Below are 18,465 nucleotides of genomic sequence, written 5' to 3' on the forward strand. Positions count from 1 at the left end.
ATGGAAGCCACAATAAATGTCGGATGCGCCAAAATCCCAGCTCAGACACTTCTTAAATACCTGTGCAAGTAATTTTAGCCCCAAAAACGGTGTACAGTCCGACAAAAGTGTGTGTGGGACCCTTAGAAAATGAGCCCCAATGGGTATTCTCTGCTACCCTCCCATGAGCTGACTTTATCTCTTATTTTTCAGGGATTGCTCCTGGATATTGAGACCTGTATCTCTGGCCTGCACCTTCTCCCCTTCTAATATAGATGAACCGAAGCCCCTCTTTCCCTCATGTGTTTTCCTCAATTTCTATGTTTTTTTATGCGCTACTTGATATATGTCTCTTTTGATGCACGGGGCTCCTGGTAGCTATGTTACGGATTAGATTTTGCCATTGCCATCGTGGGTGTTACTGCTCAGGGTCCAGGTTTGGGAAGAAGCTTTTCAAATTCAGGTCCAGCCATGTTTGTACAGCATTGGCAGATCTTCACATGGGCCCATGCTCGCTCAGAACCGGAACCCATATGTAGACTTAGATCGGAGGAGTGGACGCAGCGTGGGCACAATATAATCAGTTTAAGCACATTCAAGCAACAATAGCCTCCCGGGGCCACTGACATGACACATGGACCTGGCTGTAACAAGCGTCCTGGGTTAGATAGTGCAGTGATGTGACGCCTGCACCAGACATCTGAGTGATAAAAGAGGAGGCCGGTGAATCAGGGGAAATTAAGTATAGTTTTACTTGTTTTATTATTGCCGCACTGAAGCCCTACTGAGTAAATTAGCGTGGGGGCTGGAGATATATACTGGAGGGGGGGGGGCTGGAGCTTTATCTTTGGGGGGCTGCAACTATACACTGAGGAGTCTGGAGCTATATACTGGAGGGCTGGAGCTATGTACTGGCAGGGGCTGAAGTTATATTCTGGTGCCTGGAGATATATACTGCGGGTTGAAAATATTTAATTGGGGGCTGGAGCTATATACTATACTAGGGGCAGGGGCTGCTGGCTATATACCGAGGGTAGGGGCTGATGGCTATATACTAGGGGTAGGGGCTGAAGGCTATATACTGGGTGGGCAGGGGCTGTTGGCTATATACTGTGGGCAGGGAAAGCAGGCTTTATACTGTGGGGGCAGGGGCTGATGGCTATATACTAGGGGCAGGAGAAGCACGCTAAATTCTGGGGGGACAGGGCCTGCTGGCTATATACTGGGGGGCAGGGTCTGATGGCTTTATACGAGGGGCAGGGGCTGCAGACTGTATACTGGGTGGGCAGGGACTGCAGGCTATATACAGGCAGTCCCCGGGTTACATACAAGATAGGGTCTGGAGGTTTGTTCTTAAGTTGAATTTGTATGTAAGTCGAAACTGTATATTTTATAATGGAAGTTCTAGACAATTTTTTTTCTTTTGCCCCAGTGACAATTGGAGTTTCAAAATTTTTGGTGTAATTGGACCAAGAATTATCAATAAAGCTTCATTACAGACACTTTACAGCTGATCATTGCAGTCTGGGGCTCTAGTAAAGCATCCAGAGAGCTTCACCAGAGGTCACAGTGGGCAGAGGGGTCCGTCTGTAACTATGGGTTGTCTGTAAGTCGGGTGTCCTTAAGTAGGGGACCGCCTGTACTGGGGGGCAGAGAAAGCAGGCTATATACTAGGATTGGTCCCACACAGTATAAAATCCCCTCTATTATTGGTCCCACACAGTATAAAATCCCCTCTATTATTGGTCTGCTTTGTATCCTTTTCCCACTTGTAAGCCCCCCCAATGTAAGCCACCCCCTTTCTGTAGCACCTTAATTATAAATCTGCCTTCCTTTAGTCTCCACGTTTCTGCAGCCCTCCCCACTTGTAATACCCCTGTTATGTAGCCTCTTACAATACCTCCTTTCAGTTGCCCCCTCACACACTTAAAAAGCCTACTTTTCTATAGTTCCCTTAAACCCCCCTTGTAATGCTACCTGCTCTGTGAAGGGGGACTGGATTTATTATACTAGATCAGTGATGGCGAACCTTTTAGAGACTGAGTGCCCAAACTACAACCAGGACCCACTTATTTATCGCAAAGTGCCAACACAGAAATTTAATTTGTGATTTATACTCCCTTCTCTGTCACAGCTTTCATTGATACCAGCACCTGAGGACACCAATAAAGCAGAAAATAGAAGAAATTTGGATGATCATTGTACCTTCCCTTCAGGATCCTGTAAACAGGAAGAATTATCAGGGCCAGAGCAGGAGCTACAATGATAATCCAGATCTGTCCACACCTTCCCACTCCTCCAGTGGTCCCAAGTAGCACTGTCAATTTAAAATAGCTCTGTGCACAGCAAGTCCTGGGCTGTCTGGGACTGCAGGAAGATACATGGACTCCTCTGTGGTGATGGCCTGAGTGCCCACAGAAAGGGCTCTGAGTGCCACCTCTGGCACCCATGCCATAGGTTAGCCACCACTGTACTAGATGATACAAGTCCAGTTGGTGGTTTCATCCCTTATTACATGTCTTCACAGGACCCTGTTAAGCCGTTTGCATCTGATACATTTGTACTCTGGCTATATGTGGTTATTCCTGCATGATCTTGAATTTATGGCAGCACTGAGGTCATATCCTCAGTGTTTGTGTTTAACCGTGAGACAGTAGTTGGATTATGTGTTATTTTTATATGGTTATTGCATAATTTATGTATAGGTGGTTTCTATGGTTTGTAATAAAAGTCATATTTTAACGGTATTAATCTGGAGAATAAAGGAAAACTGTTATTTTTAGTGCATGGTAAATTCCATTGAACAAATCCAAAGAAAAAACAATGCAAGATCTGTTTTTTTTTTGTTTTCAAATTTTTCTGCACAGATATTTTTTTCCCATTTTTTTAATGAATAATGTAACAAGGCCACTAATATTATTAGTATTCATTTTTAATGCTATTGGCCCATAGATGCATAGATGGCTTCAATCGAGAGGATGTCGTTTCTGTTATTTTGCACATCTTCGTGCGACTTTTTTGAGCGCAAAATTTCCGACTAAATTTTCAGACTAAAGATTAATCACTCCCAATCCACTCCACCCCTTTTCCAACAACCAACCCACACCAAACTACCTCTATGTACCCCAACATCCTATTTTCTGTCCTACATACAGTTTAGTGGTTGCATACTTCCCGTTGAGCAGCAGGGGGCAGCAGAGTACAGCCTATTTCTGTATGTTTATCCTGCGGAACTATGTGTTAGGTTGCTGGTAGCCGGGGACAGTGTAAGAGGACGGACCGGTCCTGGACATGTGTTTGCAGGGGAGTTTTGCACAGCTGATTGGTGTCCTGTGTGTAGACTGTTGTGCATGCACTGGTCTGCTCTCTTGTATATGAAGGGTTATCTCTATAAGATATAGCAGTGATACTCTTCTTCCTCCTGGTATTTTGTTATTGCACCTTTAGGACATGAAACTGAAGGAGCTGGAGGGCTGCCTACAGCAGGTGGATGTCTTTGAGAGTCCTAAGCTGCTGCTAGAGCAGTATCCAACCCGACCACATATAGCAGGTGAGTGCATGACCCCTACATAGTCAGATCTGTATTACATAGGGTCAGATCTACTAGTCCAGACTAATACTTACACCGCACATCAGAACTGATCACCTAACACTATCAGAGAGGCTCAAATTTAGTGCATTACTATGGGTTTACAAAAAATATGCAACTTTTTGAAAGTATTACACCCCTAAATGCATCAAAAGACCCCTTTTGGCATTTTTGGATGCCTTTTTTAACGCATTCCTAAAATGTTTTGACGTGTTACCATGTGTTTGGCTGCTTTGAAAGAGTTTTTTTTTTTTTCACTTCTGGGTGTGTAAGCAGCAGTGTCCTAAGGTTACCGCAGCTGCTTACACTTCCAGTAATATTGAAAACCATTTTACATTGTGACATGTAAAAAACGACATGCGTTTCTGGGATGTGTTTTAGAAATGCATCCAAAAACATCACGTGTGAAGGTACCCTAAGAATTGGCTGAATGCAGGACGTCTATACTGATTAATTATATAATCAAAAATTAGGAACAGAGTCAAAGCAAGAGGAGGGGAGAAAAGCTCCATTGGCTATATGACAGTGTCACCCCTATATTAATGGTAGCAGAAAATTAGACATAAATACCTGATTGTACCTCTTAAGAAGAGGAGAGGGAGGGCAAGACTATAAGCATTGGAAGCAGAGTAAAAATATACAAAATCTTTATATACCTCCATATTATTCTTACGGCAAAGGTCACCCTGTGGAATATATGTCAAATGCCCATGTGCTGTGTGGTGGGCCACTATTTTACTTTTTTGTCAGTCCTTTGTTGATTTTCTTACCATCTGTCTCCAAACAATGTCTGTGTCTGACTGTCTTTTCTGTGTATCACCATTGTTGTACTGTATCCGTTAGGTACTTAAAGGGGTTGTCCGAGTTCTTTAAAAAATAGCTAAAAGTGGCCGGGACAGGGCTGCTTAAAAAAAAATAAAGATGTACTTACCTCTCGGTGCCCTCCCGTATCCAGCGCTGCTGTCGCTCCGGTCCGGGCGCCATGTAAACAAACATGGCCGCCGGAGCAGCGCTGCATTCAGCTTCCGGCCGGCCGTGGCCGGGCACGCCTATCCGTCCCTATACACAGCATTGTGTATGGGGGCCGGAAGGTTGTCGGGTCCGGCCGGAACTGAGTCCAGCGCTGCTCCGGCGGCCATGTTTGTTTACATGGCGCCCGGACCGGAGCGACAGCAGCGCTGGATACGGGAGGGCACCGGGAGGTAAGTACATCTTTATTTTTTTTAAGCAGCCCTGTCCCGGCCACTTTTAGCTTTTTTTTAAAGAACTCGGACAACCCCTTTAATCTGAGATATCATGAATATTAAATTATGTATGTTTTATTGTAAGTATTACAGTACTAATAAAGATTGATATAATATATATATATATATATATATATTTTGCCAAAAAAAAACCTTTACGACCATCATCCAACCTCTTCCGTATGTTTTCTCTGGGTATGAATAGAGGATTAATTTACTAGCTGTCCTCATAGATTGTAAGCTTTTGGGAGCAGGGGATCCCTCTCACCATGTTATTGCTATGTATTGTCTGATTATGTTTGTATATGCCCCCCCCCCCCCATAATCTGTAAAGAGCTGCAGAATATGATGGCCCTATAGAAATAAAGATTTACTAGTATTACAGAGATCCTCAGGTTGGCACAGATACCCAGAACTCTGATCAGCTATTTGAAGAGACTTCAGCCTGTAAATGTGTGTTGTGGTCTCTTTACTGCAAGCACAGAGCTACACACTGTATAGTGGCCCTGCTTGGTATAGCAGTACAGCCCCATTCTCCTAAATGGGACCAAGCTGCAAATAGGACATGTGACCACTGGACAGAACAAGCATATATGTCCTGGCACTCAATTGAACACTATGGGTGCGGATTGTTGTTGAAGAACATTTGGTTATCTAACCTGTTATGTTTGCTACAAGTTATGTGAATGTATTTGACGCCTGGATCTAATTTTTTTTTGTTAGCATGTATGCTGTATACCATCCACAACACATTTGGTGATATTGAAGATAAAGTCATTGCAGACCTTGGGTGTGGCTGTGGAGTGCTCAGTATTGGGGCAGCGATGTTGGGTGCAGGGTAAGTATTTGGTTATTAACCAAATACCAGTTTTTCTATTATGGTGACACTGTCATAAGCTTTTACGCCTTGTGGGCCCTTGTTAAATGCAGTTGTCCTCTTTTAGTAAATAATTGTATACTTTTTTTATTACACAAACAATATCGATTTCCAATATGTTTTTTGTATCAATTCCTCCCAATTTTCTAGATCTCTGCTTATTGTCATTCATCACAAAGCTTCTTTGTTTACTTCCTGTGGATATAAACCTGGTCATGTGATGTCACACAGTTGCATGGCTCGTAATATCCCTTGTCATGTGATGTCACACAGTTGCATGACTCGTTACATCCCTGGTCATGTGATGTCGCACAGGTGCACAGCTCTTTATAACACACAGCTCTGATTACTCTGTGTGACATCACATGACCAGGTAACGGTTCTTAACCTCAGGAAGTAAAAAATGAAGCTTCTTATAGAATGACAGCAAGCAGAGATCTAGAAAAAGAGCAGGAATTGATACAGAAAGTATATTGGAAATGAATGTAATGTGATAATTTAGACCTGAGTTGAGATGATCTTCAAGTAAAATATGCATATGGAGGCAGAATATATTTTATTTTTATTTGACTATTAATTCTTTATTCTTTCATGCAGATTTTGCATTGGATTTGATATAGATGAAGATGCTCTGGACACATTTAGGACAAACTCTGAAGAATTTGAACTTTCAAATATTGACTTGGTTCAGTGTGACATCTGCTCAATGGCTCCTACCAACTTGGAGAAATCTGTGGACACTGTCATCATGAATCCTCCTTTTGGTACAAAACATAACAAAGGTAACATTCCTTCTTTGTTACCAAAAAAAAAAAAAAAAACCCCGGAGGGGCGCAACCCAGTGTATTATTCTAGGAATAATCTAGGTTACCCTGTCTGCTTACCTGTAGGAGTTGTAGTAGCTGCCACAACTCTATATGCAGTATATACAATATCGGCTGTCAGCCATGTCCGATGGGTCTCATGTTTATACGGGTGCAATACAGGGTTGATTTTCACACCACGATATGCGACCGTGAGTGAAATGTCACTTATTTGCTACAGTTGAAAGATTTTTTTTCCCTATTGTATGTTACAAAACTAAGCACAGATCTTCTATGTATGTAGGATTTCTTTAATCATGCATCTTCATATAAACCCAAACACACTGGATGGTGTTGAGGTCTGGGCTTCATAAACCATATAATCAGTTCCTGAACCTTCTTGGATGTATGTTTAGGGTTGTTGCCCTGCTGCAGAAAACATTTTTTAAACACTGTAATTTTTGCACAGTTGCCTAAAACTTTTGCACAGTAATGTATAATAATCAGAATTGACTTCCATTAGGCATGGACATGAAGTTTCTGAAGACGGCTCTGCAGATGGCAAGAACATCGGTCTATTCACTACATAAAACGTCTACACGAGAAGTAGGTTTTTTCATTTATATATATAAGTATTAAATATGACATAAATACAAGACCAACAAATAAATTAACCCCCATAAAGCCATATGACATACATGTACGTCAGGAAATGCGGTCTGTTGCCGCATCCTGACGTACATGTACCTGTTAGCGATCCCCCGAGCTCAGAACTAGAGCCGCCGATCATTGTGGGAGCTTGGCTGTGTTTGACAGTCAGGCTCCCGCACTTACAGCTGGGATTGCGATACTCGCATCCCGGCTGTTTAATCCTATAGATGGCTTAGTAATGGTGACTGCAGTGTCTATGGGGCAGTATCGGGTACTTATCCGGCTGATTGGCAACCTCCCTCCAGGTACCGAGGTGCTATCATCAGTAAATGTCTGTTAGCACTGTGCAGAAAGCATGACCTAACATTGCTCGTCAAGCTATACAAAATGCATCTAATTATCACTTGTTCCCAACTAAGACAAAATAAAACCATTAAAGTAAAAAAAAAAAAAAATTACAAATAAAAAAAAAATCATGCATAAAAGTTCCAGAATTCCCTCCTCTTATGTAAAAACACATGTAATGTAAAAAAGTGAAAATCGGCACAAAAACGCTACATATTTGGTATCGCCACTTCCGTAACAACCCGTACAATAAAAATAAAATGTTAATAAACCTGTAAGGTGTACCCTATAAAGAAACATGCAAGAATTACGTTATTTTCACATCCAACGTCATAAAAAAAACAAACAACCAGAAAGTAACATTTACCCTGACATGATACCAATTAAAGTACAGCTTGTCCTGCAAAATACAAGCGCTGTAACAGCTTAGTAAACAAAATAATAAAAATGTTATGCCTTTTCTTCCTCCAGCATGTTCAGAAGAAGGCTGCAGACTGGAAGGTGAAGATGGAAGTCATAGCTGGTAAGCAGTGTTGTACCATATTTACTGTAATACTTCTGCAGTTTAATGCTTACCGTATATACTCATGTATCAGCCGAGTTTTTCAGCACAAAAAATGTGCTGAAAAACCTCACTTCGGCTTATACACGGTATCATAGTGCGCGATCGCCGGCAGATCACATGGACGCGATCTGCGGGCTACAGAAGAAAGAAGAGGAGCCGCCGCCTGGTACCGCGCCGAGGATTGGGAGCCTCGCGCTAACGATCTGGACACCGGAGGGTGAGTATTACATTTTTTATTTTTTTATACGTTTGGCAGGGGGCAGGCTGTATACTACACCCTCGGCTTATACTCGAGTCAATAGGTTTTCCCAGTTTTTGGTGGTAAAATGAGGGGTCTCGGCTTATACTCGAGTATATACGGTATTTATTATTAATTATTATTATGGTTGTATGTCTTGCAGAGCTCCGGTATGATCTGCCAGCCACATATAAATTCCACAAGAAGAAATCGGTAAGTTCTTTACAGGTTGTACGTGCCATACCGTCCAGTTCAGGTTTTTATTCATCCATTATTGGATTAGTAGATATTTTATTAGGAATCCTATGGTAACTCCAAAAAAGGTACTTACTTGGTTCCTGGTAGGTCTTTGGATCACCTTGCCACCCCTGTTTTCATTTTTTTTTTTTATTTCCCAGAATTTGTGAAAAAAGGTGATTTAGGAGACTAAGCCAAATAATGTCCCAAACCTCCCTTAATAAGAAAAAAAAAAAACTAAAGTTTTATACTTACCTAGAGAGGTTGTTTGATGTAAAAAAAAAAAATCTCCCTTTTATCATTTTTAGAATAGGATCACATTATCTATGCTATGCTGAGATTTCATTGCATAACAATACAATCGCTGCACAATGTGCACCCAGTTTGCACTTCCTACTAAGCACAGACTACACAATGGTCAACATGACAATACCCCTTAGGTTTTTTTCGATCTCCACAACTTTATTTTTTGGTATACAGAGCTGTGTGAGGGTGTATTTTCTGCATAACAAACTTTACTTCTTAGTATCAATATTTATTATTCCATAGAAGAAAATTTCAAATGTGGTGGAACTGGCAAAAAAACCTGCAATGGGCTTTGTTTTTACGACCTTAACTGTGCGCTCCAAATAAGGCCCGTTCCACACCTGCGAGTGTGATGCAATGAACTCGCAACGCTGGGAGATCCCTGCAGCATGCGTTGCAAGTGTGATGTGAGTTCATCGCATCACACTCGCAGGTGTGGAATGGGCCTAACCCCCTCTGTATGACGTAAAAGTAGTGTTTGACTTTTGGGCACTATTTTCTATTATGGAGTTCACTGCCAGCAGTAACAGTTTTTATATTTTGCTAGGAATTACCGCATCTCAAAATACCAGATCTAATGTGTTTGATTTTTTACATCAGTTCTAGGGAAAGTGGACGATTTAAAATTTACTTTTTTTTTTTACCCTCTAGGGTACTTTAACCCTACATGTGGGATTGTTACTGCAATAATACTATTGTAATATATAGCATTTTTACACAGTGCTCACTGTAATGGGTCTGCTGAAGACCCGAGGCTGGCATGGCAACAGATTACTGCTCCCTGATGGTCTTTTTGAATGCCACCAGTGGCATTGGAAGCGGGTATTAGCTGCAATATGCAGCAAACCCCATATCTGTATGAGGAGGGCTCAGTTCATGAGCCCTCTTCATATAGCATCCATATAGAAAGGCTACATTGAGCTAGCTGAAAGATTGCAATTTCCGCATTTTACATTGAGCTGTTTATCTGTTTGATTTATTGGATTCATGGGGTCTTGAGCTGGATCCGCATGAGCTTGCACCTGATTCACTGTGTTGCCCTTTACTTCTACAACTGTTTGCCTCCACACACTATATGAACGGCAGTGTAGAGGGGTTGAAAACCCCATGGATTACTTCTTCCAAAGTCTGAGCCATGGTCAGGTCTGACACTTTTTGGAAGAAAGCAGCACTGTTTTTCAACCTCTGGACAGTGCTGTTAAATACAGAATCTTGTCATGTTACATTTTGCGCTCTACCAAGGGACCAAACACAATACAAGCCAGCAGTGTTTTGTATACTATTTCAGAGTAATCAGCAGCTTTGTAAAAAAGGTCAGAGCTGCTAGTCACCATTAAGGAGAATCCCCTGGATATCTTAACAGCAGAACTGTGAAAAATGAAGCTATAATCCAAGCTGCAGCTCTTGCAAGTGCTTGATGTGGCTTTTTTATGCGGCCTTTCCAAGAGTGTCCAGATTTTATATGAATGCTGAAGCACAAGGTAGAGGCTGCAGAGCAGAAAGCTCTTCACACTTCAGCACTGTGCCAGATAACTTTGCAGTAGCTTCAAATGGGAATTAATTTTCCAGGCCTGCTGCTATGTATGTTTACTTAGCTCTCTAGAGAATATAGGTAAGAAGTTACTGTAGATTAAATTCTCCTGGGAATAAAAAAAGGCATTTAAGCAAGACTTTTTTTTTATTGAATATTCTTATACATGTTTAAAGTACAGTTGCAAGAACGATCCAGTCCTCATTACGCATGGTTTGAAAGGAATTCCCATAAAGTATTAAACATAAATATAAAACATGTCTCAAGTGCCTTTCCATTGTATCTAACCAAATAAAAAAAATTCTCCTTGTAGGTTGACATTGAAGTGGACTTCATTAGATTCTCATTTGACTGATATGCAGCATCTGCCGACTTAAAATAGGCTTTCAATATTTTTGAAATTTTATTAGTTTTATAAAAAAAAAAAAAAGAAAATTCAGGAGCATCTAAAACTCAGAAGATCACTGATCTTCAGTCTTCTGCTGCTTTGGCTCTGGTTCATCTGTGGTCTTCTCTTCAAGCTGCCTCTTCTTTGGGCTTCCTGATGTCCCATTTTTAGCATCAGCAAGATCAGACTTTTCAGACTCTGAAACATATGAAGGTTTGGAATTAAGAAGCGGAATGGTAACTTTACAGAAACTATATGGATACACTATAAAACTTATCCCAGACTGAATATGACTCTTCTACATATCAAACTTATGATTTTATATTGGAGCCAGCACTTTTAGAATCCATGATCCATTCATGGTTTACAGCAAACATCCAGAAAGCCTTGGACACACGTGTTATATATCAGTATAAATACCTTCCATGTCCTCTTCATCGCTGCTGTCAAACTTCTTCTTTTTCCCCTGGAACTGTATCTTTCTGGATGACTCGTTACCTCTTCCACCCCTTCCTCTTCCTCTACCCCTTTTGCTCCCTGGAAATTAAAATTCAGAAACTGTTCAGGATTGAATTCTGTCTTTATATGATGCTATAATGTCAAAGAATAAAAAAAAAAAAAAAAAATTCAAAAAGGGGTTATCCAAACATTATCCACTACTAATTCCAAAATTTAACCCGATTCAGGTAGCCTAGACACCAGGTTTGTATCCATTTTACAGGGCTTTAGTAAGCATATCCTCCCATCTGCACCCAATGGCAAAATACATGGACTCAATAGGTTAACATGTTAAAAAATTGCATTAACTCAGGGCAATTTCAGATGCCCAGGACTGGCAGGGGCCACATTTCACAGATCAACCACAATGCAAGGGACAGGACTCTGCACATCATAGTGATCTATTAGGAGTCCCAGTGGATATCACAGTCACAGTGGACACACATCATGGCCTACCTTTTCCTTTCCATTTGCTGAGGGATTCTTGCTGAGCTTCCATAAGCTTCTTCAACGCAGCTTTCTCCACATCCCCCTCCAGTAATTCCCAGTTCACATCCTTCCCTTTCAGCTGTAGGTTGTCATTGTTTGCGGCTTTAGCCTTCTCCAACGCTTCCTTTGCGTTGCTTTTAAATAATATAATTCCCTGCAAATAAAGGTTTGGTTTTAAACCAGTCATGTGTACAGGTCTTTTAGAGTGGATAAGGCATAGATAATGATGTGTGACCTTATTCACTCACAGGGGATTGCACCACTGTATGTACCAGTGGTAGTCACGGTGGTTTACAAATCATACATTGATTTGTAACAGTGATGGAACAGTAGCACATCTGCAAATCTAACACTCCATAAAAATGGCATAAAACCCAAATATTTACCTCCTTTGCTCCCCTGCTAAAATCAATCCACTTTATCTCCCCATGACTCTGAAATATCGCGTGAACATCTTCTCTGGACGTCATGTTGTCCAGTTCACCGGAGAATTTCAGGAGCCAGCCCGTCTGTTCTTCTAAGGCTTTCTGGAGACCAAGAGACAAAAGTGTAACTACGCACTCCCATTCACAGTATTAGTATAATAAAAAACGCCTACTAAATGCAAGAAGTAAAACTTGCCACATTTTAGAGCTAAACTATTAGTGTAGCTATTCAAAGACTCACGTACCATCTCCGCCTCCTCTGCTTGCTTCTGGGCATCAGCCTTCTCCCTGATGAAACAAACGGTTTTTGATAAGTTTGTTACTGCAATTTAATGTAATTAATTTTAAGCCAAAAAGTGATACAGAAAGTATATTGGAAAAGTGTTTCAATTCCTTAGTCTTCTAGATCTGCTTCTTGTCATTGTATAGAAAGCTTTGTTTACTACTAGTGGACAGAAATCTGACCATGGTCACACAGGTGCACGGCTCGTTGTATCACACAGCTCTGATTACTCTGATACCAATGAGCCGTGCTCCTGTGTGACCATGATCAGATTTCTGTCCACTGAAAGTAAACATAGAAGCTTCCTATAGAATGACAGCAAGCAGAGATCTAGAAATCTGTGAGGAATTGATACAGAAAGTATACTGAAAAATTGTACAACTTTTTATCAAAAAACAGTGTCTAAAGGGGGATTCCCATTTCAGCCATCTCCGCAACCTTTGCTACACATTGGGCCACATTGACATGACCATAATGGGGGCTGTGATTTGGCTTGAGGTCTACAGCATCCAGTCACAGTGAGCAGAGTCACTGCTCTTTCAATGGGGAGGAGTGAAGAGTGCCAACTCCCCTTCTCCACACCGCCTGGTTCTCGCCCAGGATCCGGTCTGGGCAAGCACAGTCACATGCATGTAGCTTAATGGCTACAGACAAGTGTGGTCAGTGTGTGAAGCACAGGTTGTGCAATGTCCAGTTTTACAGCCCAACCACTGTGCAGAAGACTGGATTATAGTGATAATCAGGATTATAGTTTGAAGGAGTCTCTGTAGTACATCACCTATCACTGTGATGCTCAGAGTCCCATCCTCAGCACTGCGATTGATCGGTGAAACAAGACAATTCATTGTCTGCAATTCAAGGACTGACCACCACTTTCTCAATCAGCAAAAGGCGACCAATAACATGGCTACAGATAGTGAGGTTTTCTTATAGCAAATCCTCACACATCTTCTTGACTGCCAGTATTAGGTGGTGTCCCAGCCAGTCAAGCTACATACATACAGAAAACTGAACAAACCTGACACTTACTGTTTAGTCTTTGCTTTGGCTTCAGACTGTTTGTTCTTTCTTTCTTCATTCTTCTTGGCAAAATATTCATCCCTGTGGGAAGGGAAAAAAAAAAAAAAGTTTCAACCAGTGACACTATAGAAATGGGAAATGTTTATTCCAGACAGTAGCTTTATGCTGCACTGCTTAGGAATATGGTCACTGAAAAGTTCCTTTTTTTGTTTCAAATGATGTCACTTCTTTAATGGGTTGTACCCCTTTATCCCAAGGACAGATAACAATTTGGTGGGGATCCATTTGCCAAGTCCCCCCACACACATATATTTCACAAGAATGAGGGTCCAATTCAGCAATGGATGGAGCAGCAGGTAGATCATGCATCCTACTGCTCATTCAGTACTACAAGAGTACTGAAATTTTCCGTTACAGCACTGGGGGCATTTCCAGCACTCTCATTCACCATCTATGGGAGTGTTGGAGATAGCAGAGCCCTCGTCTGAAATTTCAGGCACTCCTATAGTAATATATATATTTGCTGGTATGAAAGTTGATAATTCCTGGGGGTTAATAGAAACTGCAGCATCTAAACTTCTTACCAATATACCACATTAGTGTTTGTACTTGCTGTAGATAGTAAATCTATATATTGGCCAACCCTTGTGGGAGGCGACAGGCAATCATTTATCCCAAATAGTCTGGCAAAATCCTATGGGATCCAAAGATCCTGTACCAGAAATACTGCAATCAAGTCCCAAAAAAAAACATTACTCAACACCATTTCACCCAAAAGCTACATTCTTTGTACACAAACAAATCATGAAACTCATTTTTCTCCATAGCCAGTAAGTCTTTGCTGCATATCCTTCCGAAGACCAAGGCTGTCTCTTATTAACCCTTTTCATTACAATTACAGCACACTAATGAATGAGAAGGAATATCCCCATATACTGCCATACAGTAGGTATCGCCACATCCGAAAATCCCCAATCAAAATATAAACTTTTTTTCACTGAATTTAACCCCATAACGGAAAATAGGACCCAAAGTTGAAAATGGCACTTTACCATTTTGAAAAATATATGAAAAAAAATTTAGTGATCAAAAAGGTCATACAGTCCTAAAAATGGTAGCATTTAAAAACAGAAGTGGCAAAAAAAAATAAAAAAATAATGACACTACCCACAGCTCCGTACACCAAAGTATGAAAATTATTAGCACCAGAAGATGGCAAAATAAAATTTTTGTAAATGCATGAAAACATAAAACCTATACATATTTGGTATCGCAGCGACCCAAAGAATAAAGTAGACATGTCATTTGGGGTGCACAGTGAAAGCCATAAAATTCAAGCACGCAAGAAAACGGAATAAATGTGGGTTTTCACTGCATTTTGAATCCCCCCCCCCCCCCTTCCCAGTACACAGCATGGAATAATAAATACCACCACTATAAAGTGCAATTTATTACGCAGAAAACAAGCCCCCACACAGCTCTGTAGATTTTTGGATTGTGGGGAGTGAGGGTTAAACTGAAGAACTTACTTTGACAATATGATCATCTCAGACTCTTTGAATTTTAGATCTCTATTTTCCAAGAACTTTTTGGCAGCTTCATCAGTCTCAAAAACTATGAATATGGAACCCTGCACAAAGTTATGAACAGACCTGGTTACTGACATGTTCACGGCCCAGTCTCAGCATTAGAAACAGAAAGCTTATAGGAAGTGGTGGTATAAATACAGACCTTAAAGGTCTTCTGAAGCGTCCGTCTCATTTGAATATTCTCAATGGGTCCTTTGCCTTCAAGCCATTCTTTTATATCATCCAGAGAAGTTTCAGGCTCAAATCCTTTCTACGAGATGCAAAAAGTGCATGAATTTCTCATAATTTGCCTTATTCACACAGTACTTTAATGGATCATGTTAGATTATAGGAGGATTTTCAGAGAATATTTTACAAGAAAAAAAAAGCCATAATGAAGCCACAGAGAATATACATAGCTACATGGGCGGCTACTTACTATGTACACAGATCTGGTCTTTATAGCATTCTTGTACTCGTCTGTGACTTCGGGCAAGGGCTTGTCAGGACACCGTCTAATCTTATTGTTCTCCTCATCGATTTGCAGCAGACCAGTCTTAGATTTTTTAAGGGCTTCGAGAATCTTGGGAAAATCTGTCGTCAACTTGCTCAACCTGTCAAGCGGCCAATAAACAGATTTTACGTACAATATCTCATACTGTACATTATAGAACCATATGCTCCTCTTTAGGTTCTTACCTGTTGAACTTAATCATAGTCTGTAGAGGCACCCAGCCATCATCAAGGGTGATCTGTTCCTTTAAGAACTTATCTCTGGGAAGATTGTGGTCACCAAAATAGTACTAGAAAGAAAATACCAAAGGAAATGCATTAGTGTATATCAGCCTATAGTCAGTATTCTGCAGATATCATTCAAGGGTAACGCTTTGCCATCATTTTATTTAGTTATACCTCAACTTGCTGACAGATCTTTGTATCCAAATCTTGCGCTTGTTCTTTGTCCCCATTTTCTGCCATTGTAAAGCCTAAATAATTGAAGAGAAAAAAAACTGAACTCAAGTTTCAGATTTAATTCACTGCAATAGCAGCCTTAAGGCAGGCCTATACATAAGGAGAATAGTCTATGTACAGATGTGTACCATATTTTTCGGACTATAAGGTGCACAAAAAAAAACAAAAGGTGCGCCTTATATATGAACCGTACTAACAGACAACAGCTGCCTTGAACTGTGCACAGGTCTGCCACCTGCTGGTCATTTATCCTTATAATCAGGTGCACCTTGTAAGTGAACCTAGACGTTTTAGCAGGCCATTTTTCAGGGTGTGCCTTATAGTCCAGTGTGCCTTATATATGAACCTTGACATTTTAGCAGGCATTTATTGATGGTGCGCCTTATAGTCTGAAAAATACTGTACATAAAAAGCTATGCACACTCCTCCATGGACAATGCTAAAAAGATATAGGAGCCCTTGAAGTTGCAGCCTTTGAATAGCTAGAATATATTATAAAACTAAAATAAACAGTCCTGTATATACCAGTTATTACTGTACCCATAGAATAACCGCTGGAATCACTAATCCAGAAGCTTCTTATGATAATCTTTCTACGCTTTCTATCCATGGCCTCCTTCCATCTAAAATTATACTAACGAGCCCAAAGGGCTCCTGGGGGCGTTACCAGAATCGCATCCTCCAAGAGGTTTGATTCTAGTACCTTACGTAGGAAGTGATACTAGACTTGTAAGAACTAATATTCATACAGTCCCGGGAAGTCTTAATTCACCCGCTGATCTAGGATCAAAGATACATTTATGAATTGAGGATTTTCATGTGGTCGCCGATCTCCACCAGAGAACTGTGAATGGAGCATAGAACACACTGGATGGTCGTCTATAAATTTGCTGATCGGTGGGGGGGTCTCAGCGCGTATATCACCACAGATCACAAGAACAAGGGGTCCGCGGTATCTCCTCATGATCTGTGGGGGTCTCATCATTGAAATGCCCCCACGATAAGCAAGTTAAGGATATCTACCATCAGATAACCTGATGGTAGAGGATTATTACTCATCTCCCCGTCCATGTTCGTACCAAGCTCAAGTTTCTTATTTAAAACTTTGACTGATCTACTGTAAAATAAATAAAATATGCAAATTAGCCTGCGGTGCACCAATGGTATCACCAGCTTTGAGTATGCAGCTGGCACCGCCCCAAAGTGTGAATAAATTACAGTGGAGCTCTGCAGAGCACCACAGGCTGATTTGCATATCTTAACTTTTTTTTGGAATAGAAACAGCCAAAGTGATATGAAATTAAGCTTGGTATAAATGGGGAAGCAAGTAATAATAGTCTTCCATCAGGTAATCTGGTCCTAGATCAGTTTATCAACATGTGGTCCTGAAGCTTCGTACAAAACTACAACTCCCAATATGCCCACCCATTACATATGGTGCGGGGAATGCTGGGAGTTGGAGTTCTTCAGCAGCTGGGAGAGTTACAAGTTGCTCTCGGCGCTCGGCTCATCAGGCCTGGCAGCAACCACGTGTAAGTGATAGGGGGGGGGGGGGGAGTTACGTACCCCCGGACAGCGAAACCCGGAGATTAACCCCATCACTGCCAGCGCTTACACATCCAGTAGCAGACCCCGTAGATGTACAGCACTGAGTGCAGGGCAGCGCAGGCCCCACGCATGGGCTCATACACACATGCGTATCCAGGGCCCAGACACCGCGGTACCGCCGGCTTTCCCTACGGTATCCAGGCCCGGGCGCCCATACTCGCCCGGCCGGCACATGGCGGCCCCTCACCTGAGCACGCCGCGGGTCTCCGGTCTAGTGGTCGCACGCTGCTCGGTCGCTGCCTCAGAATGACGCGCTGTTTTAAAGACAGATCCGGCTCAGCACCGCCCCCTCCCGGCATGCAGCGCACAGCACCCCCGGCCGTGCCAGAGCCTGCCCCTGTGTGCCGTCATTATTACAGCGAGCGGTATGCGTTGTAAACGCAACTCAAACGCCTCTTGTGAACGTGGACCGAGAGAAGCTGCTGCTCCTTAATTTTCACTCCATTCCTCAGGCTGCATTCACAAGTTGCGTTCTCCATGCAGTTTAGAAACGCATCAGGCAATACACTTCCTAATACACAATATGCATTTTCATTTTCCACAATGCGGCTCGCGGTGCATTTCAAAACTGCCACGAAAAGCATTGAAAACGCAATGAAAATTACTCGCTACATATTAGAAGGGTCCACAGGCTGAAGCTTGTAACAGCGTCATTATCCGCAGTGATAGTAAATGGCAGATTAATGTAATTGTAATGAGGTAAAACTGTTCCTCAAGCAGAGCTCGGCTTTAATTTTATAAACAAAATTGGGAAAATGAAAGCTGAGCTCTGATTGGTTTCTTTGAGCAACTAGAACAGTTCAGCTTTCAGACACTTCTGACAAATCTTCCGGCCTTTATTTTTGGAGA

General features: G+C 41.6%; 2 protein-coding genes across 2 annotated transcripts; one reads left to right on the top strand and one right to left on the bottom strand.

Moving 5' to 3' along the window:
• Positions 1 to 3,426: 3,426 nt before the first annotated feature.
• On the top strand, positions 3,427 to 10,816 carry METTL5 (methyltransferase 5, N6-adenosine). Its single transcript, XM_072121771.1, has 7 exons — positions 3,427 to 3,529; positions 5,536 to 5,650; positions 6,287 to 6,471; positions 7,016 to 7,098; positions 7,960 to 8,011; positions 8,455 to 8,504; positions 10,679 to 10,816. Exons 1-7 carry the CDS (start codon positions 3,430 to 3,432, stop codon positions 10,718 to 10,720), a joined length of 627 nt encoding a protein of 208 aa, XP_071977872.1. The 5' UTR covers positions 3,427 to 3,429; the 3' UTR covers positions 10,721 to 10,816.
• Positions 10,788 to 17,946, bottom strand: SSB (small RNA binding exonuclease protection factor La). The gene is made up of 12 exons (XM_072121769.1): positions 17,804 to 17,946; positions 15,949 to 16,022; positions 15,736 to 15,839; positions 15,476 to 15,650; positions 15,200 to 15,307; positions 14,998 to 15,098; positions 13,478 to 13,549; positions 12,411 to 12,453; positions 12,127 to 12,267; positions 11,708 to 11,894; positions 11,174 to 11,290; positions 10,788 to 10,951 (listed from the first exon to the last, which is right to left on the bottom strand). Exons 1-12 carry the CDS (start codon positions 17,913 to 17,915, stop codon positions 10,827 to 10,829), a joined length of 1,359 nt encoding a protein of 452 aa, XP_071977870.1. The 5' UTR covers positions 17,916 to 17,946; the 3' UTR covers positions 10,788 to 10,826.
• Positions 17,947 to 18,465: the final 519 nt, after the last annotated feature.

The sequence above is a fragment of the Engystomops pustulosus genome, chromosome 8, assembly GCF_040894005.1.
Source record: "Engystomops pustulosus chromosome 8, aEngPut4.maternal, whole genome shotgun sequence".
Taxonomy (NCBI): domain Eukaryota; kingdom Metazoa; phylum Chordata; class Amphibia; order Anura; family Leptodactylidae; genus Engystomops; species Engystomops pustulosus.